Here is a 25,476-nt window from a genome sequence, read left to right as displayed (position 1 = left end):
CCGTGTCATCTTAATTTATTAATCTACTGTAGTCAATAAACAGTTGTCTCATGATTCATTTTCATTTATTAAAGCTTTTAAATCGCTTTTGAAGCTGAAAATGTAACTCTGCAGTTTGACAAAGTGACTTTTACTGACTTCTTCACACAGTCTGAAACTATTTAATTTATAAAAAATAAAACAACAATAATAATAATAAATAATAATTCCTTACATTTATATAGCGCTTTTCTGGGCACTCAAAGCGCTTTACACAGTGGGGGGAATCTCCTCATCTACCACCAGTGTGCAGCATCCACCTGGATGACGCGACGGCAGCCATTTTGCGCCAGACCACACACCACACACCAGCTGATTGGTGGAGAGGACACAGTGATGCAGCCAATTGAATATGGGGATGGTTAGGAGGCCATGAGGGACAAAGGCCAGTGGGCAGATTTGGCCAGGATGCCGGGGTTAAACCCCTACTCTTTTCGAAGGACATCCTGGGATTTTTAACGACCACAGAGAGTCGGGACCTCGGTTTAACGTCTCATCCGAAAGACGGCGCTCACTGAGCAGTATAGCATCCCCGTCACTATACTGGGGCATTAGGACCCACACAGACCGCAGGTTGGGCGCCCCCTGCTGGCTTCACTAACACCACTTCCGGCAGCAACCTAGCTTTCCCATGTGGTCTCCCATCCAGGTACTGACCGGGCGCAGCCCTGCTTAGCTTCAGTGGGCAACCATGTGAGAGTTGCAGAGAGCTAGCTGCCGGCAGCTCTCATTTTTCAAATATATGAAAAAACTTTTAATAATCTCTACACTAAGAAAAAAAGTACAAGTAGCTCATCACGCTTTTAGTGCCATAATTTACATGACCAACCCAGACAAAACAATCATTTCAAACTATTTAAAATGTCAATAAAAGTCAATATGTTAAAACACTTTATATTATAAATCTTATATGCTGATATGGTGCCTTAATAAATTATTATTATTGTTTATAAGTAGTTTTTAGTCAAACAGTTCATTCTGGACAATTAATTTTGCTATGGTGACAGGAAAACAAATGAAATAGTTGAAGAATCTGCTAAATACTTTTATGGAAACCATCATAATCTGCTAAACAGAAAGTTTATTTGAAATCTAAATCTTTTCTACTGCAACTTTTGATTAATTTAATGCATCTTTGGTGAACAAAATGATAATTTCTTTAAGAAACAGTTATACTTATAATTTTTTATCTACTCTTTTCAGTGTCCGATAGATAGAGAGACGATAGTAAGACAAACTCCTCAATATTAAGACAGCATTTTGACATCTCAGTGCTATTATCAAGAGGTGACTTACTCTGCAGTGCTGAATGCCAGCTCAAAGTTGTGTTTGCGCTCGGCAGGGGACAGACCATTATAGTCAAACTCTGTGGGGAAGAAAGAGTGGACGAGGGCACAGAACGCCATGCCGTCACTCCAGCTGGAGGAGAAGTTCTGAATGTCGATGTTCTGCAAGAGAGAGCCAAGCGGTTATATTTCACATCACACTGGGCTTTTGCACCAAATCATTCAACACAGTCAGATTCACCCAAATGTACTTTAGAATAAGTGTTCTTGCTTACGTCAAGTTGTGACTTTTATAGATCATATATATATATAGTATATCTTGGTTATTAATCAGTGTTGGGTAAAAAGTAATATATTACAATTTTATGTTTACCTTATCTCTTTAAAAAAAGTAAAAAATGCTAATTGAAAAAAAAAATAACAGCACATTTATATTCACATTGCGTCCTTAAAAAGTAACTAACACATTTAGTTGTTTGTTTGTTTTTAAAGTGACTACAGATTGTAATATATTACTTTTTTCCTAACACTGTTATTAATATACATTTCATTTTGTTGTAAAATTAAATCTATATGAAATCAATAAATAAGAAATATACATTAGCTGAAATAAAATATATATTTTTAGTTTTAATATTACTAATTTTTCAGCTGGTTTAAAAGCATTTTTTCTCATTTCAGTTTGGTTTAATTTAAAATACCACAATAGCATAAAATTGACCTAGATAAACTGTATATAAAAAAATTAAATAAATAAAAAAACACAATAAAATGACAATAAATTTAACCAAAATTAAAATGGCAGACATATTACACTGAAACAAAACGTCATACAAAATCTACAGACATTAAAAAAATAAAAAAAAACAGCATAACAAATACTAATGAATACACCAAAACTTAAAATAAAAAGTAATCACGAATAAATGAATGCACATGATAAATATATAGATGAATACTGTATGCATATCTTTGTATTTATATACACACTGAAATTTAAAGTAAAATAATATAAAATAAAAATATTCCTAAAAAATAATCGCTGCTAATTAATAACCAAAATGACAATTTCAATTACACACACATTAATTCTTGTCAATTGAAGAATAAATCCTAAAACCTAAGGCCATAATAAATAAGAATAACAATAGATATGAAAAAGTATTATCTTCTGGCATTCAAGCAACAAAACAATAATAGCTTCCTCTGAGACTCTGCAGACCTGCTTGTGCTTGTCAGTGCAGTGTTTTATTGTTGTCTGTCTCTTATCATCAATGCTGGGTTTTTCTCTACACCTCATCATTTAACAGTGTTCAGTTCTCATCCATAGTCGGCTGATCTGACAGACTAAGGCAGTCTGTGTCATTGAAGGAAATTGAAATGGTCATGCGTGTTGTCAACTGTCTGCTCTGCTTCTAATGTTTACGTACTGCTTTCTCTCGACTCTAAATTGGGCTTGACCATTACATTACTATCTCTAACTAGAGCCACATGGGCTGCTTTCGCAAAGCAGCATTAGAGTGAAGCAGAATACACACACAGAGGAAGACTAATAACACACACTATATGTTTATTCATCTGGACAATGTTAACATAATGTTTGTTCATCTTATCGATGTTAAAGGTGCCATGACATGGTTTATTTCTTCTTCTATATTTTTCTTATATGTTCATTTAGGTCCACTTATTAATAAATCAAGTATTTTGTACACACAAAAAAAAACTAATATACATTCAGAAAAACTATTTTCAGTGCTGACCCTCTTGATAAAAAGACTTGTTATTAATGGACAGGTCGTTTAAATATTTTTAATATATGGTCAATGTTTTCATTTTCTAATGTGATTGTATTGTAAACAGCATTATTGTCACCACAATAATTGCTCAGTGTTGTATTGCAGAAAGTGTTGTGCCAAAATTATCTATGGAAATTTTAATTTACAGACAAAGCATTATGAAATGAACAACTTTTTGTAGTAACCTTCTGCATCACAAGTACAATAGTGCATACCTATCAACTTTGGGATATGAAAATTAGGGATACAGCCTACAACCCCCCTGTAAAGTGAATGCACCGTAGAATTCGTTTTACCTAGAAACTGCAGTCAAATGTATGTTTAAGTATGTTTTTGCAGTTTTATAAAAATGCTGACTCTGAAGCAATGAGCCTTTGTTGAAGCTTTGAAACTTGCAGGACGTTTTAATGGAACAAAACCCTCTTTTAGGTCAAAATATCAAAGTAAATTTGATTTCTTGTTGCTGAAGCTAATACAATTCTATTGTGATGACACCTCTCAGCGAGATTTATTATGGTAATGAATGTGTATATGGCAGTGTTGATGTGTTTAGTCTTGGTGACATAGATCTGCTACCCCTGAAAAAGCACAGGAGATTGCTAGTGCAATCAACACTACAGTATTCAAATGTTAATGAGCAAGCTTATTGGCTGCTGAGGTGGGAGCAAGCAATCTCTCGCTCTCTGTAGTTGATAATTGGGTTGGAAACAGATTGGTATCAACCTGTGTGCCCTTTGTATTATTACTTTACAGGAAGCGCTATTATGCGTGATAATCGTCATTCATATCAGCCTGAAATGTTATTAAATCATATGTGTGCAAGGCTCCTTCTTTCTGCTGGTTTGTCATAAAACCTATGATGTCTAGAGAATGTCATACCTGGTACCCAATGGTCTTGGATCGACACCATTCCAGTAGAATCTGCTTGATACTGCTAGCACTGGATACGCCAAAGCTCTGAGAGCGTTTCAGCTTTGGTTTGGAATCCACTGGCTTGGGCCGACTGAGATGTGGAAGATCAAAGCAAGAGGGTTTTATTTTTACTCTGGATTACATTAAAGAGCATTAAAGGGGTGGTCCAGAATGTAATTTTAAGGCTTGGTTGTGTTTATAAGATGCAAAGCAATGTGTGCTTATGTTTCACTTGACGGAAATCGCGTAATTTTTTCATATATCTCACTTTGATTATACACAGCTACTCAGCTAACATGAAAACGACTGTCATATTTCCTAGTTCCTCTAAAAGGCCCGCCCTTAAGTGACTCTGATTGGTCATCGACATAATGTGCTGCTATTGGCGGATCGGCTCCACGTCACGCCCGTAAAAGCACACGCTTTTCTGCTGTGTAAACATGAAGTCAACCTCGCGCCCGCTCTCTAAAATAACATCTGACAAGTGTCTGTAACTAACGAGTGAAAAAGGGGTGCGGCTCCTTTAACAGCGTCTGTGTGTGCGTCTATGTGTGTGTTTGTGTGGTGTGAACTTTCTGTAACAAGCGCAAGAGCGCGGGACTTTCTTTTTCTCTGATGCTCGGATTAAGTTATTTTCTGTAATATATCGTGACAGAAGAATAAAGCACAAGATGTGAGATGCTACCTGTTGAGCCTTGATTTATTATTCTGCTGCTACCACTAGTCAGGTAAGCTAATCTGTGTTTTTTTAACTCTATGCGTCATGACGTCTTTCACGAGTATCCGGAATATGCAGGTGTAAGTAATATAAATCATCCACATATCTTTTGCGACTTCATTATCTGAGATGTGAAACACATGAAAAAGCCAAGACAATCAGTGCAGTCGCGCACACACATAAGAGATCGTGCTGGTGGAGTGAGTGTGTGTTTACAGGAGTTTGGCTGATAAATGTGAGTTTGTAGCTAAATCGTTTGCCCGCAAAGCAGCATTTCGTTGTTTACATCATTGCTACAGCATACAGTTAACGCTAGACACTGTACATGATCATGATCAATTTAAAAAAATAAAAACACTTACTTGTAGATCACAACTTCTGCTTTGAGGAGATTTTAGCCGAATCCAGCACTGAACTGGGAGAGATTCTGGAGCTGTTTTGTCAAATCATGCTTGCTGAGTATTTTATAATTCTCTGGAAGTTAATTAATATTGAACTAAAGGCACTTCTGTCTTTGTGTCGTGTCCTTTGGAAGCCCAAATACAGAAACAGACGAAGCTCTGTGGAAACAGCCGTGTTTAGATGCATTTTCAGCTTCATCTCTGCTATAACGTTACAGCACCTCTGGCCACGGACCTTACCTGCATGCGCAGTGTGGGATGCGCTGTAAACGAACTTGTGATGTCACAGGGGGCGGAAGTATTTTTTTGTAGTCCCCAAAATTCGTTCATTGTAGGCTTTGCTAAGCTAACTCTGTAAAAACCAAGGTCTCCCTTAGCATTGAACTTAGAACTTTTTACATTCAGAGATGCTGTTTATTTTCACACAGCTACATTACACATCAACTAAAGTTTAAAATATGAGATCGTAGTGGACCACCCCTTTAAAAACAATCACATGTTTGAATTGACACACACTGGATGATTTCATTACCTGTTGTTCTCAGAGTCCAGCCTCTCAAAAATAGACCTTCGTGCCTGGGCTCCAATATTTCGAGGTAAAGTCTGGGACCTCACAAGTTCTCGTCTCCGCTCAATACCTCTGCCGAAGGATAAATCACCTGGCGTATCCACATTCCTGGAACAAGGACATAGAGATGGCTGAGGAACAGTTCACTTCTACGGTATTTTAATTCATTCATTCATTTTCCTTTGGCTTAGCCTCTATTTCAGAGATTGCCACAGCAGAATGAACCGCCAACAATACCAGCACGTTTTATACAGCAGATGCCATTCCAGCCTCAACTTAGTATTGGGAAACACCCATAACATACTCATTCACAAATATACACTAAAGCTATTTTACCTATACCGCATGTCTTTGGACTGTGAAGGAAACTGGAGCACTCAAAGGAAACCCACACGATCATGGGGAGAACCTGCAAACTCCACACAGAAATACCAACTGACCCAGCCGGGACCTGAACCAGCAACTTTCTTGCTGTGAGGCAACAGTGCTAACCACTGAGCCAAAGTGCTGCTCTCAGTGCTGTTTTTTAAATAGTATATTTTATAAAGAAGCTTGAAATATCTAAGCAACATTTACATTTAGCAGACATTTTCATCCAAATGACTTACTTAGCACTTCAGATGACCACAGAGAAGCAATATATAAATTCGATGAAAAGTCTAAGTTAGTTTTTTCCCCTCCTCTTTGCACATTAAAAGGAAAGACTGTGTCCTACAGTTGGTTTGTCAAGTCCACTCACCTACTTGAAGCACACTCAGATTTTTTCAATGTTAACACGAATCATGCTGTGTCTGGTGCATATGGAGAGTATGAACATGTATCAAACTATTAGCAAACATCCCAACATCACCATGCTCCTGTGAGCAATGTTTAGATGAATATTTAAATATATCCTGCACATTTTCGTCTTAATAAAGTAAATATATATATGATGTGGAGAATATAATGAGTGGAGAAAACGGCAGTTAAGAAAGCATCTCATCATAGCAATATGGACGGTTTCAGAGGCACTATATTTCAGCAACTCCAGTCAAGTAAAGTCAATCATATCCCATTTACAAAGCAAGTTGCTTTACATAATAAACCACAAAAAAAACTATCACTTTCTAATTACACTTCAGTTTCAAAAGCAGCTTTTCATTGTTAAAGATTTTACTTCTGACCTTGCTTGATTGAAGTGAGTTACTGAACCATAGAAAACGTCAGTGCTAGAGACGGCGGAGGTCAGGGACTCACCCACTTATTACATCCTTACAACGGACCTTTGGCAAGCTATTTTAGGGTGCTTTCACACTTGGTTCAATTGCTTGGACTGAACCCAAGTTCGATTATCTCTCTGTCCCACCTTAGATGGTTTGTGTTCATCTTTTTTTCTTCTGAACCTTGGTACACTTGCATCATCAAGCTGCTGTTTTGGGTACAGCTGTTTCTAAGTGATGGCCACGAAAGCAAGGTGCCAAAACGGACACGTACACATATCACGGTCATTCTGCTGTTATTGAATCTTATAATAATCTTTAAAAAATACAGAGAGCCAGTTGCATCTATCTGCCGCAAAAAAACAAAACAAAACAAAACATTATAAACATTCAGAACATCACACGATGTCTGCAGAAGTAATTTTTTGGTGGAGACAAGCAGACATTATCACTGTTTGCAGTGGATCAGTCCCGCTTTTCACCAAGGTTGGTGATACACAGACATACACACACGAATGATTGTTATGAAAATTAAAGTTTGTTGTACAGTTGCCGGTTCACTTCCGTTACCTGGTACGACTGCATTCAGATCAGAATTGAACCATACCCCTGACCACCTATTTCAGGCAGACTTGGGTATGGTTCACTGGTGCACACCCGAGTTCAGAAAACATGTTCACACTAGCTTAATGTTCTGTACTTTGACATCAAACAAACCTTGGTGCAGACCAAAAGTGCTAGAGTGAAAGCACCCTTAAAGTCCAAATAACTTTGTTTTGTCCTAATTTTGTTTGCAATTACTTTACACACTCTTCAGTATATTATGTCCTTAATGCTAACAAATCAAAGCTATTGCAAAGTAAGTGAGTGAACTGTGGAAACGTTTATTTAGATGCAAGTAAGGATTTTCACACTGGGCTCACCTATCTGTATTGTGTGGGAAAAGTCCAGAGTAAGTCACTGACTTGGTTGGAGCCGAAGATGCTTTTTCTATAAGACAAACAATGAGACATAATTTATAATAAAAATCTCCTAATGTGTATAATATGAGTGACAGAGATTAGCTGAATTCTTCCTACCAGTAAGCTGTGGAGAACCCATGGTCCTGGCAGGAGTCGGAGCCCATGTTTTCACAGATGATACTGTAACCACAAGACCAACACACACATCTTAAATAGATGACAGTAAATATGGTCATCTGTAGACTAATTCTCTGAAAGACCTATACCTGCATGAACAGGAGACTCTAGTTGAGGCTGGTTATCACTGGTGACCGGTGGACTGTTTGTCAGTGAGTCTGTAATGGCTGAAGGCGTTGCTTGCATTGGGCTACTGGGCGATTCAGGACTCTTCATAACTGTAGAGTCAGCTACTTTGGTGGTTGCTGTGATAGGCAGGTGTGGCATTGCCATGGGAACAGGGGCTGAGTGTTCGTGTAACACACCATTGGGTGGCGAGTTTCTCCTCAAAGGCATGATAGAGTTTTCTGATTGGATAAAAGATAGATTGTGGTAAATATGATAACAATAGAAAAGTTGTTTCCACATGTTACTTTTAAATTAAAGTGATTGGAAATGAAAGTGAAAGTGGATAAACTTAAAATGTTTTTGGTCCTGTTTACATTAGTATTTAGCATGGTCCATATGAAAATATATTGGGACCGTTAAGACGGCCCATAATGTTCTGCTTATTATAAGTGCTGCAGTTTTGTTATAATTTAATGGTGGCTTCTAATTGGCTACTGATATTCTAATTGTTTTTCAGCAGGAAAATATCATTTTAAAAGTGATTGTGTCACGTCTGGCGTAAAGCAGGGAATAATTAAAGGTGCGGATCCAGATGCAGCCAAACAAACATTTATTTAAACAAACTTAAACAAAGCAAAGCAACAGAGAAATGCAGACATCATAGGAGCCACAAAAAAAACTAATGACAACGAAGTGCTAACAGAACAGGGTATAAATACACAAGGAAACAATTAACTAAACAAGCTGACAAGAGGGTGAAGACAATTAACTCAAAGGCTAACAAGATTAGGGGTAAACTAAGGTGAGCAGGAAGTGACATGAAAACACAGAACTTGTTAGTATTGTTATAGTTGTAATTACTGCAGTCTTATATAATTTGAATGATTGTGTATGTTGTTGAAAGTATATTGATTGTTCTGTAACATATCTACATACACATCTCAAATAACTTTTTACTCACATTTTAATTATCTACAAAATTGTCTTCACATGTGTAGAGAGGAATTTATGCTTTCATATGGAAACTGGGTCCTCAAATCTTCAGTCACAATGTTAATTAAATTGGGCAAATTGCATTTTGTGAGTCATAATTAGCCTGAAAGTTGGCCACACTTTATTTTAATGGTCCATTTGGTGAATTTAAGTTGCATTGCATTTACATGCCACTAATTCTTATTAGATTATAAGTAGGCTGTTAGGTTGGGGTTAGGTTTAGGGTTAGTGTAAGTTGACACGTACTTGCAAAGTTTCTTATAGTCAGTTAAATGTCTTTTGAAGGAGCAGTATCAACAGATATTCAGTGCTTTGGAAAAGATTTGAGATTTGAACAGCTCTTAAAATAGATGACAACCTCTGTGCCCTCGTTTAACAAGGGAGCTGATTGTAATGACGCACACACCCCATGAGTGGTGTCAAGAAGAAATTATGGTAATACCTGTTGATGATAAGTGCCCATTCTCCAAACCTTGGGGAATTGGTGCTGGATCCACTTCAATGGGCTCATCTCGCTCAATGCTCTGTTAGAAAAAAAAGAAGTAAAAATTTCTGTTAGTCCTTCAAAGAACTGTTATATGTGAAGGATTCTGTCAAAAAACAATTCTGAAAATATGGCTGGATCCATCTGCTCCTAATCTCTCCTGGAAGCTCTATCTACTAGACATTATTAGTTTCGAATACACCTCAGCTAAAATAAATGGTGCCACTAAACAAACTGTACAAATTTGATTAAACATGAGACCGTATTAGATATGTTTCAATCCTGATTTTATACCTGTTATTGTAGTATTACTGTTTTTATTTCATTTAACTTTTTTGTTGGGTAGATCTTGGGCTATTATTGCTATGAGCTATTATATGGCCAAAAATAATTTTGGATAAATAAATTTGGCTGGATTTTGATTTTACATTTGGATTTAAAGACACTCTAAATGTAAACTCTTATAAGCATAAGAAAAACATCACAATCTAAAATCAAGTGTGGGCCTGTTGATCCAAGGCCAGTGTTGGCCAGGAAAGGGCATTCTTGGGACTAGGTAAGGACTGCCCATGCAGGCCAATACTAATGGACCAACATTAAACCAATAATAAAATTGTTGCTGGCAGTCTGCTCTGGGCCTAATTGGGCTATCCCACTGTAGGCCTTCATGGGATTAATAATGTGGGCTAGTGTGGGGTACTCACATAGAGCCCAAAGTGAGCCCGCAGCTATGGGTCATACCTAGATTATCCCACACTGGGCTTGTTTAGATTTGTTTTGGATTTACCGTAGCCCACGGTGCCTGCAAAAAGCTAACATGGGCCATGCATGAGTATGTTTACTGGGAATATATCAACCCTTGATGCTCTTAAAAACAAACATCTCCTACAAGCGGCCAAAACAAGGTAAGGAACACGAGACAACTAATTTAATTATTCAGTCAGAGACATCAAAAGAGACAAAATGGTTCCGCAGGACACATTCTGCTCAAGTAAATGACTGATGTAATCTAATCAAAGACATCTGATTAATTGCTTCACTGTGAAATCCCTATGAATGCCAGTTTCAAGAATCCTAATCTCTTTACAACATAAATGAAAGTTCTGGATCAGGGCCGAAGTGGGTCAACAATACGGATATGTCTTCACCACTGATCTATCTATTTTCATTTTTAATAGCCACTTCTACCCTCATTGCACTCTTCTTTGTGACCGAAATGCAAGATCACATATATTAGTGCCTTTAAGTTACACACTGACACATAAGGGTCTCTGCCTTGCTTCATTTCCTGTAGACCTCAACCATCACATAGATGTACAGATACAGATGTTTGGCCTTGGCTGCAATGAGCTCACCATTATAAAAGCAGACTTGTAGTTTAACGCCTGGAAGCCAACCAGAAGAATGACTGTGCACATTTACTCGACTCTTCTGCTGTCATTAATTACCTGGCAGCTTATCAATGGGCTTTAAAAAGCTCCATTGTGTGTGGGCCGAATCTCTCTAGGACATGAATGCTAATGTGCTAAGCTAACAAATGTATCTTCATGCACAGGCAACATGGACAATCAGGAAAACATTGCATTTTTAAATCACTAAATCACTTCCTCGAGAGATTTGAGAAGTAATTGGCATGGAGGAGGCCAATGACATCATATCTAAGGAATGCTGAAGGGGGAGCAGCTGCCTGTCCCATTGAGAGAAAAAGATAGGGGGAGAAAAAATTCACCCCAGCCATGAAACGTATCCAACTCTGATTTGCTGGCTAAACACGCAGGTTCTCAACTCATTCCAGTGATATGTTGGTGCACTGCGAATGTCTACCACTGGACTGTGTCATGCGTCAGTCTCTCTAGGGGATATCAGCAGACACGTGACTGCTTTGAGATAGACAATCTGTATTATATTGTTTTCTTGCACAGCCTGATTTTGGAAAAACATTGCCTGCAGCCACTAGGGCTTGTATCTGAAATTCCTCCCAAATGCATTAGTTCAAACACTATTTTGGCACAGAGGTCACCTGCTGCTTGGCCCCCGGGCTAAATTAAGAGGTGCAGGGGGGGAATCTAACCACACCCATCTCACATGTTCACTGAACCGCACGCACTCACCCCAGTTGATCTTTTTTTTTCCTGCAGGAACAACACATTCCCTATCCCAGAGACTGCGTCATTGCATTAATAGAGAGGAGCAATAAAACAAGTGCAGGAAATAGGGAGCTGAGACAGAACATGTGGGAAAGTGCTGTAGTCTACAGCTAAAAACACATGATAATTGATTAATCTGTCAAACCAAATTGTGATTCAATGAATCATAAATATGATATTGAACATTTTGTATGCCGATTTTAGTCCCATTAATTTAGTGCAGTACAGACATGTAAACACCCTAATCAAACTATTATCGTCTTGTAGGATGACGCAATGACTTTAATCAAATTATGTGCTATAACATGTAAAATGGCATCATGAAAGGGAATTCAAAAAGCAACTCATGTAAACACTTTAATCATATTATTGTCTTATTTAGATTAAGGCAAATAATTTGATTACTGATGTCTATGTTAACATAGTGATTGAGTTATCAACCGCTGCAGTTGGATTAAATAAGTGAAGTTTGATTATAAACTAATTTCCTGATAATTATGTGCTTATGATTGACCACGGCTGGTCCCACATTAACTATCATCTGATTTACTAATCAGATGAATCCAAACGCACAATAATATCCAGATTTCCTTACCTTAGTCATCTTCGCCTTAAAGAACCCCCCATCCACCCCTACTCATCCCCTCTTTCCTAGCCTAATCCAGGACAGGACGGCATGGTGGCTCAGTGGCTAGCACTGTTGCCTCACAGCAAGTACACCTCTGGTTTGAGTCCTGGATGGGCCAGTTTTTGTTTTTGTGTTGAGTTCACATGTTCTTCCCATGCATGCGTGGGTTACCCCCGGGTTCTCCGGTTTCCTCCCACAGTCCAAAGTCATGCAGTATAAGTGAATTGAATAAACCAAATTGTCACAATATATGAGTGTTTTAGTACTGGGCATTTACCGCATGACCATGTGCTGGTGTGGTTGGTGGTTCGTTCTGGCGTGGCGACCCCTGGTGGTCAAAGAATAGGCTGAGCAAACAAATTTGGGGACGCTCTTGAGACCTACCTGAGCTTGGACTCCCCTCTCTACCGATGAAAAAGGAGGGAGCCCCAGGCTCAAGGATCTTACCCCGCTGGACAGCATGCCAAATATGTTGTATTATAAACCATTAGCTAAGTGTGATCTCTTGATATGTACAAACTGGATGCATTGAAAAGGATTGTCTCAAGGAAATAATTCACTCATAAATTAAACATGTTCAACGGGTCTCAGATCAACTGTTGCAAAAGAATCAGTTGAATTTATGGATGAAGGAATGAAATCTATTTGTGAACTGGTTAAACTGATTCATTGAAAGGAATAACATTCACAAATCAGGCATTGAGACCAGGTCTCGGACCAATTATTAAATCACCAACTTGATAACTGATGCAATGTGATTCACAAAAAAGGTTTAGTTTATGATTATCACATTGATTTGATTCCTTGACAACTCACTGAATCTTCTAACATTGATGATCGAGAATGAATCTTTCGATGCTATTGCTGTAAACTGGTTCAACAAGTTCATTGAAAAGACTATTTTCATAATCAATTATAATCAACACAACCGTTTAGTTCTTCAGCCCAAGTCCCCTATCCACACAAAAGAGATGGGGAAAAAGTACTACACAGTCCATCCTTTTGTCCTGAGGGAGGGCCACACTTCTCCTGTACACGCTGTTCCTTCATACCGAGGACACTCAAAGACAATGAGAGTGGAGAAAAGAGCAGCGTCGCCTCTCCAACTATTCACAACAGACCACCAGACGACTGAATGAAGCCCCTTCAGAGACACAGTAATCACTCCTGCAGGTGAGAAGACAAGAAAGGCCCTTGAGGAGTCCTCAGTCTATTCAGTCTGTCCTACAACAGGCATATATAAATGCCGAATGCCTCCAAATGCGGTTACTATGTACAGTCCGCTCAGACAATGGACTCCACTCACAGAAAACCTTTCATGTGAGTCTAAATGTCCCTCTACAGCAAAATAAGAATTTCCCCAGTGCGCTGGCAGCCTGCCTGAGCAATCCTGGGGTGCATATAAAAAGATTTTTTCCGAGGATAATCACAAGGTTGTATTGTACATAATCTCTGAGTGATTTGACGGTGAGTGAAATTGGAGCGTGGCGGCTTGAGCATTGTTGAGAGCTGCTCCGTGTATGATCAGAGAGATGAATGCAAGTTTTGATAAATCGCTATGTGTGCGCGTCTGATTTTAAACATATCTGAGGGGATATTCTTGTCTCTCAGTGACATTTGAGATTCTTGGAACATTGTGGTGGCGGGGGATTGGAATGGAACCTAAGCAACAATAGAGGGCATGTTTGTGGGAGAACTCTAGAGGGTTTGGTGGGCTAATTCCAGCTCCTGTCTCTCAAATCATACAGATAGCCAGCTCTTACAAGGCCCTCTCTGATATTAATAAGCCACGCTGATAATGTTATTTATATTCTGCAATGTACAAATAGCTGAGCTCTCTTTGGGAGCAAGAGGGTTGGCTTGAATGTGTTGTTTAAAAAGCAAATTAGTCTTTTGTGATTGAAACGTTTGCCCCCCAATTTGGCCGACAATAATATAAGGGTTATTTTCCTGCTGTTTGAAAGTCTGTAAAGTTGGGACAGACAAGGAAGGGATGCCTGGTTTGTGAAGGTCTTTGCTCTGTAATTTCCTTCACAAACTCGAGAGTTATAGTGAAAGAGGCCCAAACACCTGTTTTTAAAAGCACGGCAAAGCCTGCAATTTCTCAGAAGCAGGATTGGAAAGAAAACCTGTGCAGATAAACTGAGTGAACTACAAGAATTCCTCCTGATTTCTCAGGGAGTTGGGTGTGCTTCGTTTTCACTCCAACATACAGTACTCACAAATGTACACTGTAAAATAGCTTATGAATGATGTCCTCCAGGCCATATAAATTCAAGCCCTGGAACTGACCCTCTGATTTAATTTCGATGTTATAACCTAATGCAGTCAAGTTGATTCAGTCATATTACATTTAAGGTAAAGTCGAGTCTGACATTAGATCAGATTACTCCAAATTCCTGGCTCAATTGGAGTCAGACTAATTCAGTGATTTATTAGCTTGACATTCACTTCAACTGAACTACTGAATTCCCACATGAATCATTTAAAGCTGTTTATGATTCAGTTAATTAGAAACAATTGGCTGAAATTTTTAATTCATTCACAAATGTGACATTCCCATTGGGTCTTGAAGCAGGTCTTGACTGGATCACTGAATCATTGCACTGCTGACTGATGCATTGGATCACAAATGAATTAACTATTGTTCGTAAACCCGTTCAGTTTGACATTACTTGGTCAAGTCTTGACCAGATCTGTGAATTGTTTTGGTCTAACTGCTGCACTAATGGATTCATTGAAAATAATTGGTGAAGAAAAAGGGAAATCACAGTCAGGCCTTGACTAGATCACTAAAGTACCTAACGGCTGCACTTGGATCAGTCAGATTCACAACAGTAGGACAGTGGGATGCTTGTTAAATGGGAATCACCTGTATTTCCAGCTTCTAATTGAAGAACAAAAAAGAATAATAGGGGCACTGAATCACATTCAGTGTTTTGTACATGCGTGAATGTAAGCTTGAACATAAGTTGCTGCAGTTTAATTAACATCTACCAGTGCCACGAATAAGAAGTGTTTCTGAATTAGTTCCACTAAAAATAAGATTTTTTAAATGCTTTACTATTACAACCTGTTTTTTTTAAATGCAACATAGGCTCATTCTGAAAACGAAGCTGTATATACGTTTCTGGAGATTGCGAATTATGTAGGCAGCAGAACGAATAGCAGCATTTCATTTATAAAATGTTACCAATTTGTCCAGTTAGCTAGCCATGTACGACGGTGGACATGAGATGTAGAGAGGAGTTGACCACGACAACGGGGTGCGAGTTTAGAAAGCAGGTAAGACAAAAACAAAAGCAAAAAAAATAAAGAAATAAAATAACAGGGTGAGAATGTGGTAAAATCTGAAAACACAGTAAAATCAAACTTTTTTTTCTGTATTGCTTTTTAAAATTGTCAGTTGGGTTTAGGGAAGTGGGTGGGTAAGTGGGTCAGTCAATCAGTCAGTCAACAGGAGCCTCTAGTGGATTTACATGAGAACTGCAGGCATGAATGGCACCTGGAGAGAAATTTGAGATCTTAAAAAGTGTACACAGCAGGCTCTGGTGGATTCGCGAAAACAAAAACTGCAAAAAAACTTAGCTCCTGTGTTGTATTTAGATATCTCCAGAAATCTATATAGAGGTACATTTTCAGAATTAGCCTGGGTTGTTTGAATGCCCCCACACAGAACATTTTACGTTGCCTAATAAAAATTTGTGTACACCTCTATGGTTTGCTTATAGTGGGATGTGCGCAAGTAGCACATTTAAAACTAAACTGTGCTTTATTCATCTGTAAACAACCATGTGTGTCCTGACGCAGAAGCTCCCGGACTCTTGAGAGACCTCTTCAGATTAAAACTACATGACCATGCAGTGAGTCTACTTCAGCATGATTATCTGCTGCACAATTGGTGGTTTGCAGCCCTGAGGGACATGCTGAATCTACAGCCCCACCTGCAGATGGAGAACACAGACCTGGGCAGTGGTCAAACACAATCCCTTAGGCCAGAGAGAGAGAGAGAGAGACCTGGGACTGTTCCAGGAATACACAGAATTTCGCAACCAGTATCTAAGAGCTTAGATTTGGTTTAGACTTTCTTGCACCAGCTGAGAGACCAGTGGCCTTCGACTCTGCCCCAGTGACACATAGGTGGAAATATGACTCCATAGATGAAGAAACTCAAATGATGACCTTGTCTACTCCAGTTCTTGACACATTTACGCAATCCTACAAGGCAGAACAATAGTTCCTGAAGGGCAGTGAGGTCATCTCGTAAACTCAGAATTATTAACCTGTAACCACGGAGATGAAAATACATGGCATTGTCTGGAAGTAATTAGGAGAGCCAGGGGCAGCATGGGAGCGGCTGGATGCCTTTCTCTAGCCCCCCATCCACAATCTATTCTCTCTTTTCCACCCTCCCTCTCACATTCCCTCTTTCTCGCCCTCTTTTTTCACTCTCTCACACTCTACTGTATTAATAGCTGTGCGAAGGTTTTTTGTTCTACTCCTTCTTCTCTGCCAGGAATCTGTGCTGGACATGGAGATCCAGGCAGTGCAACGGGAGGAGATTAAACGATCTGTTCCATTGTGAGAGCTTTGGCTCTGAGCCAGCGCCGGACTGGAAACGTCAAACATATCACACACGAACACATGCAAACAAACACGCAGTAGTATGTTCCAGTAAGCTCCTTTAACCCCCCTGCCAAGGTGAAACTCTACAGGCACATTTTCACAGGCTTCATCCTCATAAATAAAGGCCGGGAGTTCATCGGTCTCGCAAATGTGGACGCTTAAGTGAATCTTTGCTAACAAATGCTCAGCCTTTAAGCCTTCAGAGGCCTGCTTGGCTACCTGGCAGGCTATTCGAATCTAGAAATCTCCCAACATCAAAACCGAAGCATGTTAGATCAAACGACATTCCTTTGGGATTCATGTAACCAAAGTGGATTGTTTTAAAAACAACTTGTCTTTGGCAATATTAGATGGCTGTGTGGACTGAAAACTAGTTGTGCTGGCACTTTGGGGTAAGGCAAGCAAAAGTGAGGAGGGCACTTCTCACACGGTCCGAGCCAAAGATGGGATTTGAAGTACTATTATGGTCATTTTGTGAAGCTTGGGAACATGTGGTACATGTAGAGGAGGAAAAAAGTCCTCAGCTGCAGATGTGTATTGTGTATAAACATGTCATGGGAGGTATAAATGTTTATGTCGTAAGATGGTGAATGCTGTATGTCAAAACTTTACCAATTATAAAGTTCCTGATTCTTGCAACATGTCCTGCAAGAAAGATAAGCTATGTAGAGCATAGGCTCATTCTGAAATTGTAGTCCTATATACATTTCTTGAGATTGTGAATTAAGTAGCCAGAAGTACGTATGGCTGTGTTTCATTTTTTAAACAAACACTACGGGGCAGTATGGCGCCGTTCCTGTTCGCATTTACCAGCTGACCGATTAGCTCTATATAGACGGCTTTCCAGCCTGGATTATGTCAATGCCGTGATGTATGTAATTTAAAGGTTCACAAAACCATGGAGAATTTTTTTTGAGATTTTAACAGATCTGTGTGTGTTGAGCATTAGTTAAGACAATGTTTGCACCTGTTAGCCTTAATTGTATTTTAAATAATTTTGAGCTTTTGTCAGCTAATTTCAGCTTCCGAGTTAAAATAATTTTTGGGGCAGGATGAAAATCGGCAACGTAGCACAAAACTGCTTGGGTTTCTTCTTACAGTTTGTGTCTCATTTTGTGAGCTAACTGACAACAGTTGTTCGCTCCCCTTCTTCTCCCCTGCTCTGCTGGCCACGCCCACTCCTGCCCTTTGCTCACAGAGCTTCATGCACATTATGAAGCATCTATTGAAAAAAATCTGAGTTAGACCTGAACCGAAAGTGGGGGTTGTCATGGACCTGTAAACTCTCTAGAAGATGTGTCAATTTACTTTTTTTTTTTTTTTGAGAACGAGCTTACATGTATTAAAATGCCTTTTAACATATTCAATCACAACAGGATGGTTTACTCTTAAAATCATAGTTGCCATCTTTGTAAGCAGAAGAACATTTATTCAGTACTACACATTAATTACTCTGTGACAGACAAAAGTTAGATACAATGTGATAAAATAAAAAGAAAGTGTCTCGACAAAAATCAAACGCAAGGTATGACAAGAGATGCACCTGAAGCATTGGTAATACCATAGGGAAATAGTCATTTGTCTATGGACAACATTTAAAAGGCTCTGAAACACTATCTAGAGAACTTACAACACTAACAACCCAGGGTCATTCTGAAATCGTACTGCTATATATGTTTCTAGAGATCACAAAATACGCCCAGGGAGATTTTTCTGCAGTTTTTGTTTTCACTAATCCGAGAGAGGCCACTGTGTATGCTTTTTGAGATCTTAAATTTCTCTCGCGAGTGCCGTTCGTGCCAGGCCTTCTTGTGTATATCTACCAGAAGCCGCTGTCAATTGACTTACTGACCAGCTGACTTACCCTCCTCCTTCCCTAAACCCAACCAATAGTGGTTTCAAAAGCACTGATTGACCCACCCACGCGCTTCCCTAAACCCAACCGACAAGTTTTAAAAAGCAGTCCAGAAAAATAAAAACCCTTGCCTGATTTTTAGCATGTTTTTAGATTTTACCACATTCTCACTCTGTTCTTTACTTGTTTATTTTATGTTTTGGCTTCTGTTTTTGTCTTACCTGCTTTCTGGAACCGTTCTTCGCCATGATTGGAACCCCGTAGTGGTGGTCAGCTCCTCTTTGTGTCTCAAGACTGTTGACGTATGAGGTGAGCTAACTAGACAAACTGCTAACATCGGGAAAGCCCTCCATACCCGAGGTAAGTGGTCAGCTGGCAATCATACTGCGCTGTATGCAGCCAGAAATGTGTATATATAGGGCTACATTTTCAGAATAAGCCTGTGTTGCAACACAAAACATCAAATGGATTTTTGAAAGTTTCATAGATTTATGATACCCCTGGTCAACCAAACAAAGATTCTAGATAACATCTGCAAAAAAATATGCCATTGCTATCTTAGAGAGCTATGTTGACCATCGGAAAAAGTCAATAAATAACTCTTAGAAAAGGATATAGAAGACAGATCTGGACCATATAATCTTTATAATTGGAGACTGACAGCATGAAGCTAAGAGGAAATGGTCTAAAATTCTCAGATTAATTCCACATATCCTTTAGTGTATCTTTCTGTTGGCATCTGTATCTTGCTGTATCCTTTTACTGCGATTTTGTGTGTGCTCTAACAAAATTTCCACAGATAAACAGCGTGCAAATCTTATCTTCCTCCCACCCAATCTCTGCTCTCTCCCTCACATACCCTGGAGAAGCACAGCCGGACACAAACACACACACCTCATCCAGCAGGAGACAAACTGTCTGACATTTACAATGCGGTGACTATATTGAGGCAAAGCAGAATCAAAGATAACCCACTGACCCCTGAACCATTTATTCACATCAGCAGTAATGGACGGCAGAGACTTCATTGTGCTCAAGGCCAAATGTGAATGTGCGGCAGGACCCCACACTCCACAGGTGTGATTCCCAGGCAAGCACCTGTCCTTCAATATGAGAGACTCCAGAGGAGCCTAGCACTGCAACATCTTTACCATGTTGCATTGAAGAAAAGAAGGAAAGTGTCCTGAGTGTTCTTTGATTTCTGACTCACCCAACATACTTCAAATGAGGCAGAATATCGACACAATGGGCCATTGAAACCGCAGAAATTCTGTGGTAATTGGCAACAGCACTACAGGACTCCTCTGCGGAGACGGACAGAATGAGGCAGAGCTAAAAATGTCACTTTATGCCTGAACTCTGGGAGATAGAGAGGAAGATGGAATGAGCCAGTCATGTATATAGGTGTGTATGCCGAATCTAAATATCTATCTATATTATCTATATCTATAATATTAGTATTTTCGTGTCAGTTTACTTGAAGGTGGTATACATAAGATTGTTATAACATCTTTATAATCATGATATGACACGTTGAGAATATGAATTTTTGATGAAGCATGATTTTATTCATGCTTATGTCATAAAGTGTCAGTTGTCATTTTAAATGTAAATGTGACATTGTTTGAGATGATTTTGACAACTTTATTCAACCAAATACATCCTTACCTGTCTTTGTGACAACTTGACATTACTAAGACAACATAATTTGTCATAAATCTTTCATAAACATGATTGTCATCATGAGGCCATCATAATCGCCATGGATTTTATAACAGTGTTACTTAATTCAATTCATGTTTATTTCTATACAGTGTAGATTGTGTCAAAGCGGCTTAACATAGAAGTTCTAGTAAATTGAAATTAAAGCTGTCAGTCTAGTTTTCAGATTTGAAGATTAGTTTAGTTCAGTGTGGTTTAATTTTTACTGCCGAAAATCCAAACACTGATGCGCAGGTCTAGAAGTCCCAAATTAAGCAAGCCAGTGGCTACATTGGACAAACTTCACCAATTAACGAAAGTAAGAGAAAAAACCTAGAGAGAAACCAGGCTCAGTTGAGGATGATGATTTCTCCTATGGCCAAACTTCTTTTGCATAGCTGCAGTCTAGACACCAGGGGTTGGAGAAAGCTGGACGTCCGTTGTGAAGTTATATTTTTCTTGACCTCAACTACAGTGGTAAATATGGAATTTGTCATCAAAATGTCCTAAACAGTAATTAAATATTAATCATGCCATTATAAAATTATTTAAGAGTATTGAAACTTTCACTGAAAAAAAAGGGTCATCAGATAATTATTCATTGCACAATTATAATTAACATGAAAATCATGGGGCGTTGCAGTGGGTAGAACAATGCCCTCACAGCAAGAAGGTTGCTGGTTCGAGACCTGGCTGTGTCAGTTGTCATTTCTGTGTGGAGTTTGCATGTTCTCCCCGTGTTCACGTGGGTTTCCTCCGGCTGCTCCGGTTTCCCCCTCAAGTCAAAAGACATGTGCTATAGATTAATTGAATAAGCTAAATTGTTCATTGTGTATGTGTGTGAATGAGTGTTTCCCAGTGTTGGGTTGCGGTTGGAAGGGCATCCGCTGTGTAAAACATGCTGGATAAGTTGGCGGTTTTTTTCACTGTGGCGACCCCTGATTAATAACGGGACTAAGCCGAAAAGAAAATGAATGAATGAAAATCATGTTTATGACAGATTTATGACAAGTTATGTTGTTCAGATAATGTAAAGTTGTCATAAAGACATCGCAAACACTGGCAACTTTGCATTTAAAACGACATAACTGAGCTAATGACAGATTTCATAAGCATGCATAAAAACATAATAATATTCATGACTTGTCACGTCATTATTTTAAAGGTTTCACGACAGTCAACACGCCATTCAAGTAAAGTGTTTATTCTATTTTGTTATGTTGCAGCATTATGAAAGTGGTGTTAAGTAACAAATTACAAATACTCCAATTACTGTAACTGAGTAGTTTTTCCTTAGGAATTGTTATTTACCAAGTAGTTTTAAAAATGTGTACTTTTACTTTGCCGTGAGTATATTTTTTGTGTTGTATTGGTACTTTTACTCAACTATTTTCCTTCAACCTGCAGTCACTACTTAATTTTTTCTTGACTATGGGGATTGGCTGAGTAGAAAAATTAGTCGTGCGATTCCTGTTTAATCAACTGGCACATTGAAATCAAATCGCATCATACGTAACAGAGCTTCATAAAGGCAGTAAACTGCTTGAAAGCAGTAAAACTGTGCAAGAAGATGTCCAACATCTTAATATGCAATGATAGAGAGACCTCACTAATGAAAAGATGAAGGGTGTTTACTGTAAGATGACTAAAATCACCCTTAAGCAATGGCTAAATGCAATACAGAATGTTACCTTTTCACACACACTCACAAATTGCATATAAAAGCATCAGCTGTTTATAGCCTAATACTACTCATACTCACTACTTATGAGTACGTTGGTACTTTTAAAAGGGCTACTTTTTACTCATACTTTGAGTAATATTTGCAACAGATGATTTTACTCTACTTGCACTACATTTTTGGGCAAGTATTGGTGTTTTTACCTGAGTATGATTCATCAGTACTCTTTTCATTACTGCATTATGGCTCATTAAACTGTAATTAATAGAGTAAATTCTGTTTAGCCTTACATCAATCTATGCAATCTGCATTTGAATTCAGTCACAAATTTAGTTTGCAATCTAAATTTATACTGAATGTGAAACCAGAGATGAATTTGAACTACAAAACCTGCCAGAGGAACTGTAGTGATAGAGACAGTGTAGAATGACGGAGAAACTTGGAAAGGGAAAGAAAAGCAGAAAAGATATCTAAAGAACTGACGACAGTGTTTTGTGTGAGACAGAGTGATAGTTGAGAGACAAGATACAGTGGCGGCAGTCTGCGATTGAGCTCGGGATAAACTGTTACACGGTACACTTTCCCAGGATTGGAAAGTACAAGAGGGCTCTGAAAGATTGAGACAGACAGAGAGTTAGAAGGAAGAGTGTGAGATAAAGCGTGATCATCATGATATCTGCAGGTGCTCACAGCACAGCCACGTGGCGGCAGGCCAGCACACATCCACACGTGGAGTCTAGCTGTCTTTTTCCAGTCTTTCTCTCTCGCTCACTTTTTCCTGCAGGCAAGGACTGAAAGGGACCTGCCACAACAGTCTCTGAGTATTTTACAAGCCTAGAATGCAGCTCTCTCATTATGTGGTTGGCAGGTGTGGATGTGGCAGGGAAGATAACAGCCTTCATATGTCTGTACTGACTTTCACTCACTGCCAAAATCAACTGCACTACCAGATACTACAGTAATGATGATTTTATAAATGCACATTACAAACCTGAAATGTAAAACAACTGTATGAAACAAGCCATTTTGATTTGCATGCAATGCAAATGACATTTATTTTTATATTTCGTAGCACAGAGCTCTAAAGTAGTGAGTGACGACTGCATGGCGTTTGTGTTTTACTGTCACTGGCAGCAGCTGTTAAAAGCTTAAAGCTGACAGGTCTAACTCAACAGAGAGACTCCTCAAACATAATTGAGCTGTAGCCTCTAAATCCTGAATAGAGCCATTATCTGTCATGTCAAGAAGCGCGTCCCGGAAGATCTGCTGTATAAATATGCAAACGATGAGATATACACATAAAACATGCTTTGTGTGTGAGACATCTCCGAAAAAAATGTTGGTTTGAACATCTGAGTTGCTTGAGGATTGTAAAGTGACTGGTTTTAATTAAAAAACCTGTCATTTAAGAAAAATGTTGAGCTAATCTGATTGAAAGTGGCTTTGTTCCTGCTTCAAACGATGTGGATGGAATAAAGCAGCATAAAAGATGAACTAAAATTCGACGCTTTATTAATTACTTACCATAATTACTATTTTTAGTCACACTATGAATCATAATTTAATGTCTGTTTAATGATTTCTGCAAAATTGATTCAACCCTTTATTTCTGAGTATAAATTAAGTTTAAATTAGGTCACAAATCATTTTAATAGTAACATTTAAACATTTATTTGACTATAGGTACATTTGGAACTAAACACAAACTAACTTTCATTCGAGTATTAGTAGACTGTTGGGTTAGAGTCGGGGTTAGTATATGTACATATACTTGCAAAGTTACTTGATGTCAGTACACTTTAAAAAGCGATTAGTTGACTTGGTCACTTTATTTTGATGGTCAGTTTGTTGAATTTAGTTACATTACATCTACATGCCAACTAATTCTCATTAGATTATAAGTAGACTGTTAGGTTAGGGTTAGGATTAGTGTAAGTTGACATGTACTTGCAAAGTTTCTTATAGTCAGTTAAATGTCTACTAAAGGAGCAGTATCAGCAGATATTAAGCAGACAGTCTACTAATACTCAAATGGACCATCAAAATAAAGTATTACCATTGACTTTACTTAAAAAAGGGAGCAAACTTATTGGCATTTTAATTTTAAATAAACAAACTGTCCATAAATATAAACATTAGGTCAATGAGTTTACTGATGCTTTTTAAGTAAAGTCAACTTGTTTACTGGGTTTACTCACTTTTTTTTTTTTTTTAAAGTAAATTAACTAATCGCTGTCTACTAATACTCTAATGACTGCATGTTGATGCGAAGTTGCAAGTTCCTGGTAGCTGATATGTAGTTGCAAAGTTGCATACTGTCAGAATATAGTGTATGTTAAGGAAGATAATAAAGTGTGTGCAGAAATTAAGCAGACAAGCTCTTATGACTGGATGGTGATCTAGCTGCAAAGTTACTTATAGTCAAAAGAATGCCTAACAATGCCAGCAAATTTGTAATGAATGCAAAAAGTTGCTTAGTACCCTGTCAACCAAAAAGATATACATTTTCACACACTACTGGTTAAAGGTTTGGGTTTTTGTTTAAGAAAATTATTCTGTTCATCAAGGCAGCATTAATTAAATGTAAAAAAGTTAAATATTTATAAATATTTGTTACCAATTAAATAATTACTTTCTTATTGTATGTAATTTCAAATGAAATAACTACTCCAGTCATTATTGCTTGTGTTGCTTTTACTATTATTAATAATAATATTAATAATAATTAATATTAAAGTGATTTCTGAAGGATCATGTGACTGAAGACTGGAGTAATGAAGCTGAACATCACAGGAATAAAGGATTAAATTAAATTATAAACTACTTTTGAACAGTTACTTTAAAGTGCAATAATATTTCACAATTGTACAATTTGTACTGTATTTTAAACTAAATAAATGCAGCCTTGGTGAGCAGGAGAAGCTTATCTTAAAACGTTTAAACCTGTACTGACCCCAAACTTTTGACTGGTATAGTGTGTACACACACACATACACACACACATTTGGTGGTTAAATTGTTTAGTTTTTTCACATTGTGACTAAGAACACCACTTAACCACAGTACAGTGACTATTATGTGCGTCATACATGGCTTAAGCCCATAAAAATAATTGCAAAACAGTGGCAATAAATGACTAGAAGTTTTTGAGAATTGATCTATCCACAGTCATCAGAGACTGTGCCAGATGTCTGA

General features: G+C 38.3%; 2 protein-coding genes and 1 long non-coding RNA gene across 4 annotated transcripts in view; 1 reads left to right on the top strand and 2 right to left on the bottom strand.

Moving 5' to 3' along the window:
• si:ch211-108p6.4 overlaps positions 1-25,476 on the bottom strand; it is a 133,218-nt gene that overhangs the window by 39,613 nt on the left and 68,129 nt on the right. The window lies entirely within an intron of this gene.
• Positions 1-25,476, bottom strand: part of smtnl (smoothelin, like) — a 28,636-nt gene that overhangs the window by 2,233 nt on the left and 927 nt on the right. The window contains 7 exon segments of one of the 2 annotated variants that reach the window (NM_212805.2): positions 1,336-1,487; positions 4,001-4,124; positions 5,685-5,828; positions 7,843-7,909; positions 7,999-8,061; positions 8,148-8,405; positions 9,602-9,683. In NM_212805.2, coding sequence (NP_997970.1) covers positions 1,336-1,487; positions 4,001-4,124; positions 5,685-5,828; positions 7,843-7,909; positions 7,999-8,061; positions 8,148-8,405; positions 9,602-9,683 — 890 coding nt within the window. 2 annotated transcript variants of the gene reach the window in all.
• LOC141377844 (uncharacterized) lies at positions 5,698-23,777 on the top strand. The gene is made up of 3 exons (XR_012390862.1): positions 5,698-5,874; positions 19,164-19,259; positions 19,699-23,777. It is a non-coding gene; the product is annotated as an uncharacterized lncRNA (long non-coding RNA).

This window comes from Danio rerio, chromosome 15, assembly GCF_049306965.1.
Source record: "Danio rerio strain Tuebingen ecotype United States chromosome 15, GRCz12tu, whole genome shotgun sequence".
Taxonomy (NCBI): Eukaryota; Metazoa; Chordata; class Actinopteri; order Cypriniformes; family Danionidae; genus Danio; species Danio rerio.
The sequence above is the reverse complement of the archived record's forward strand: the minus strand, read 5'-3'. Positions and strand labels throughout refer to the sequence as shown.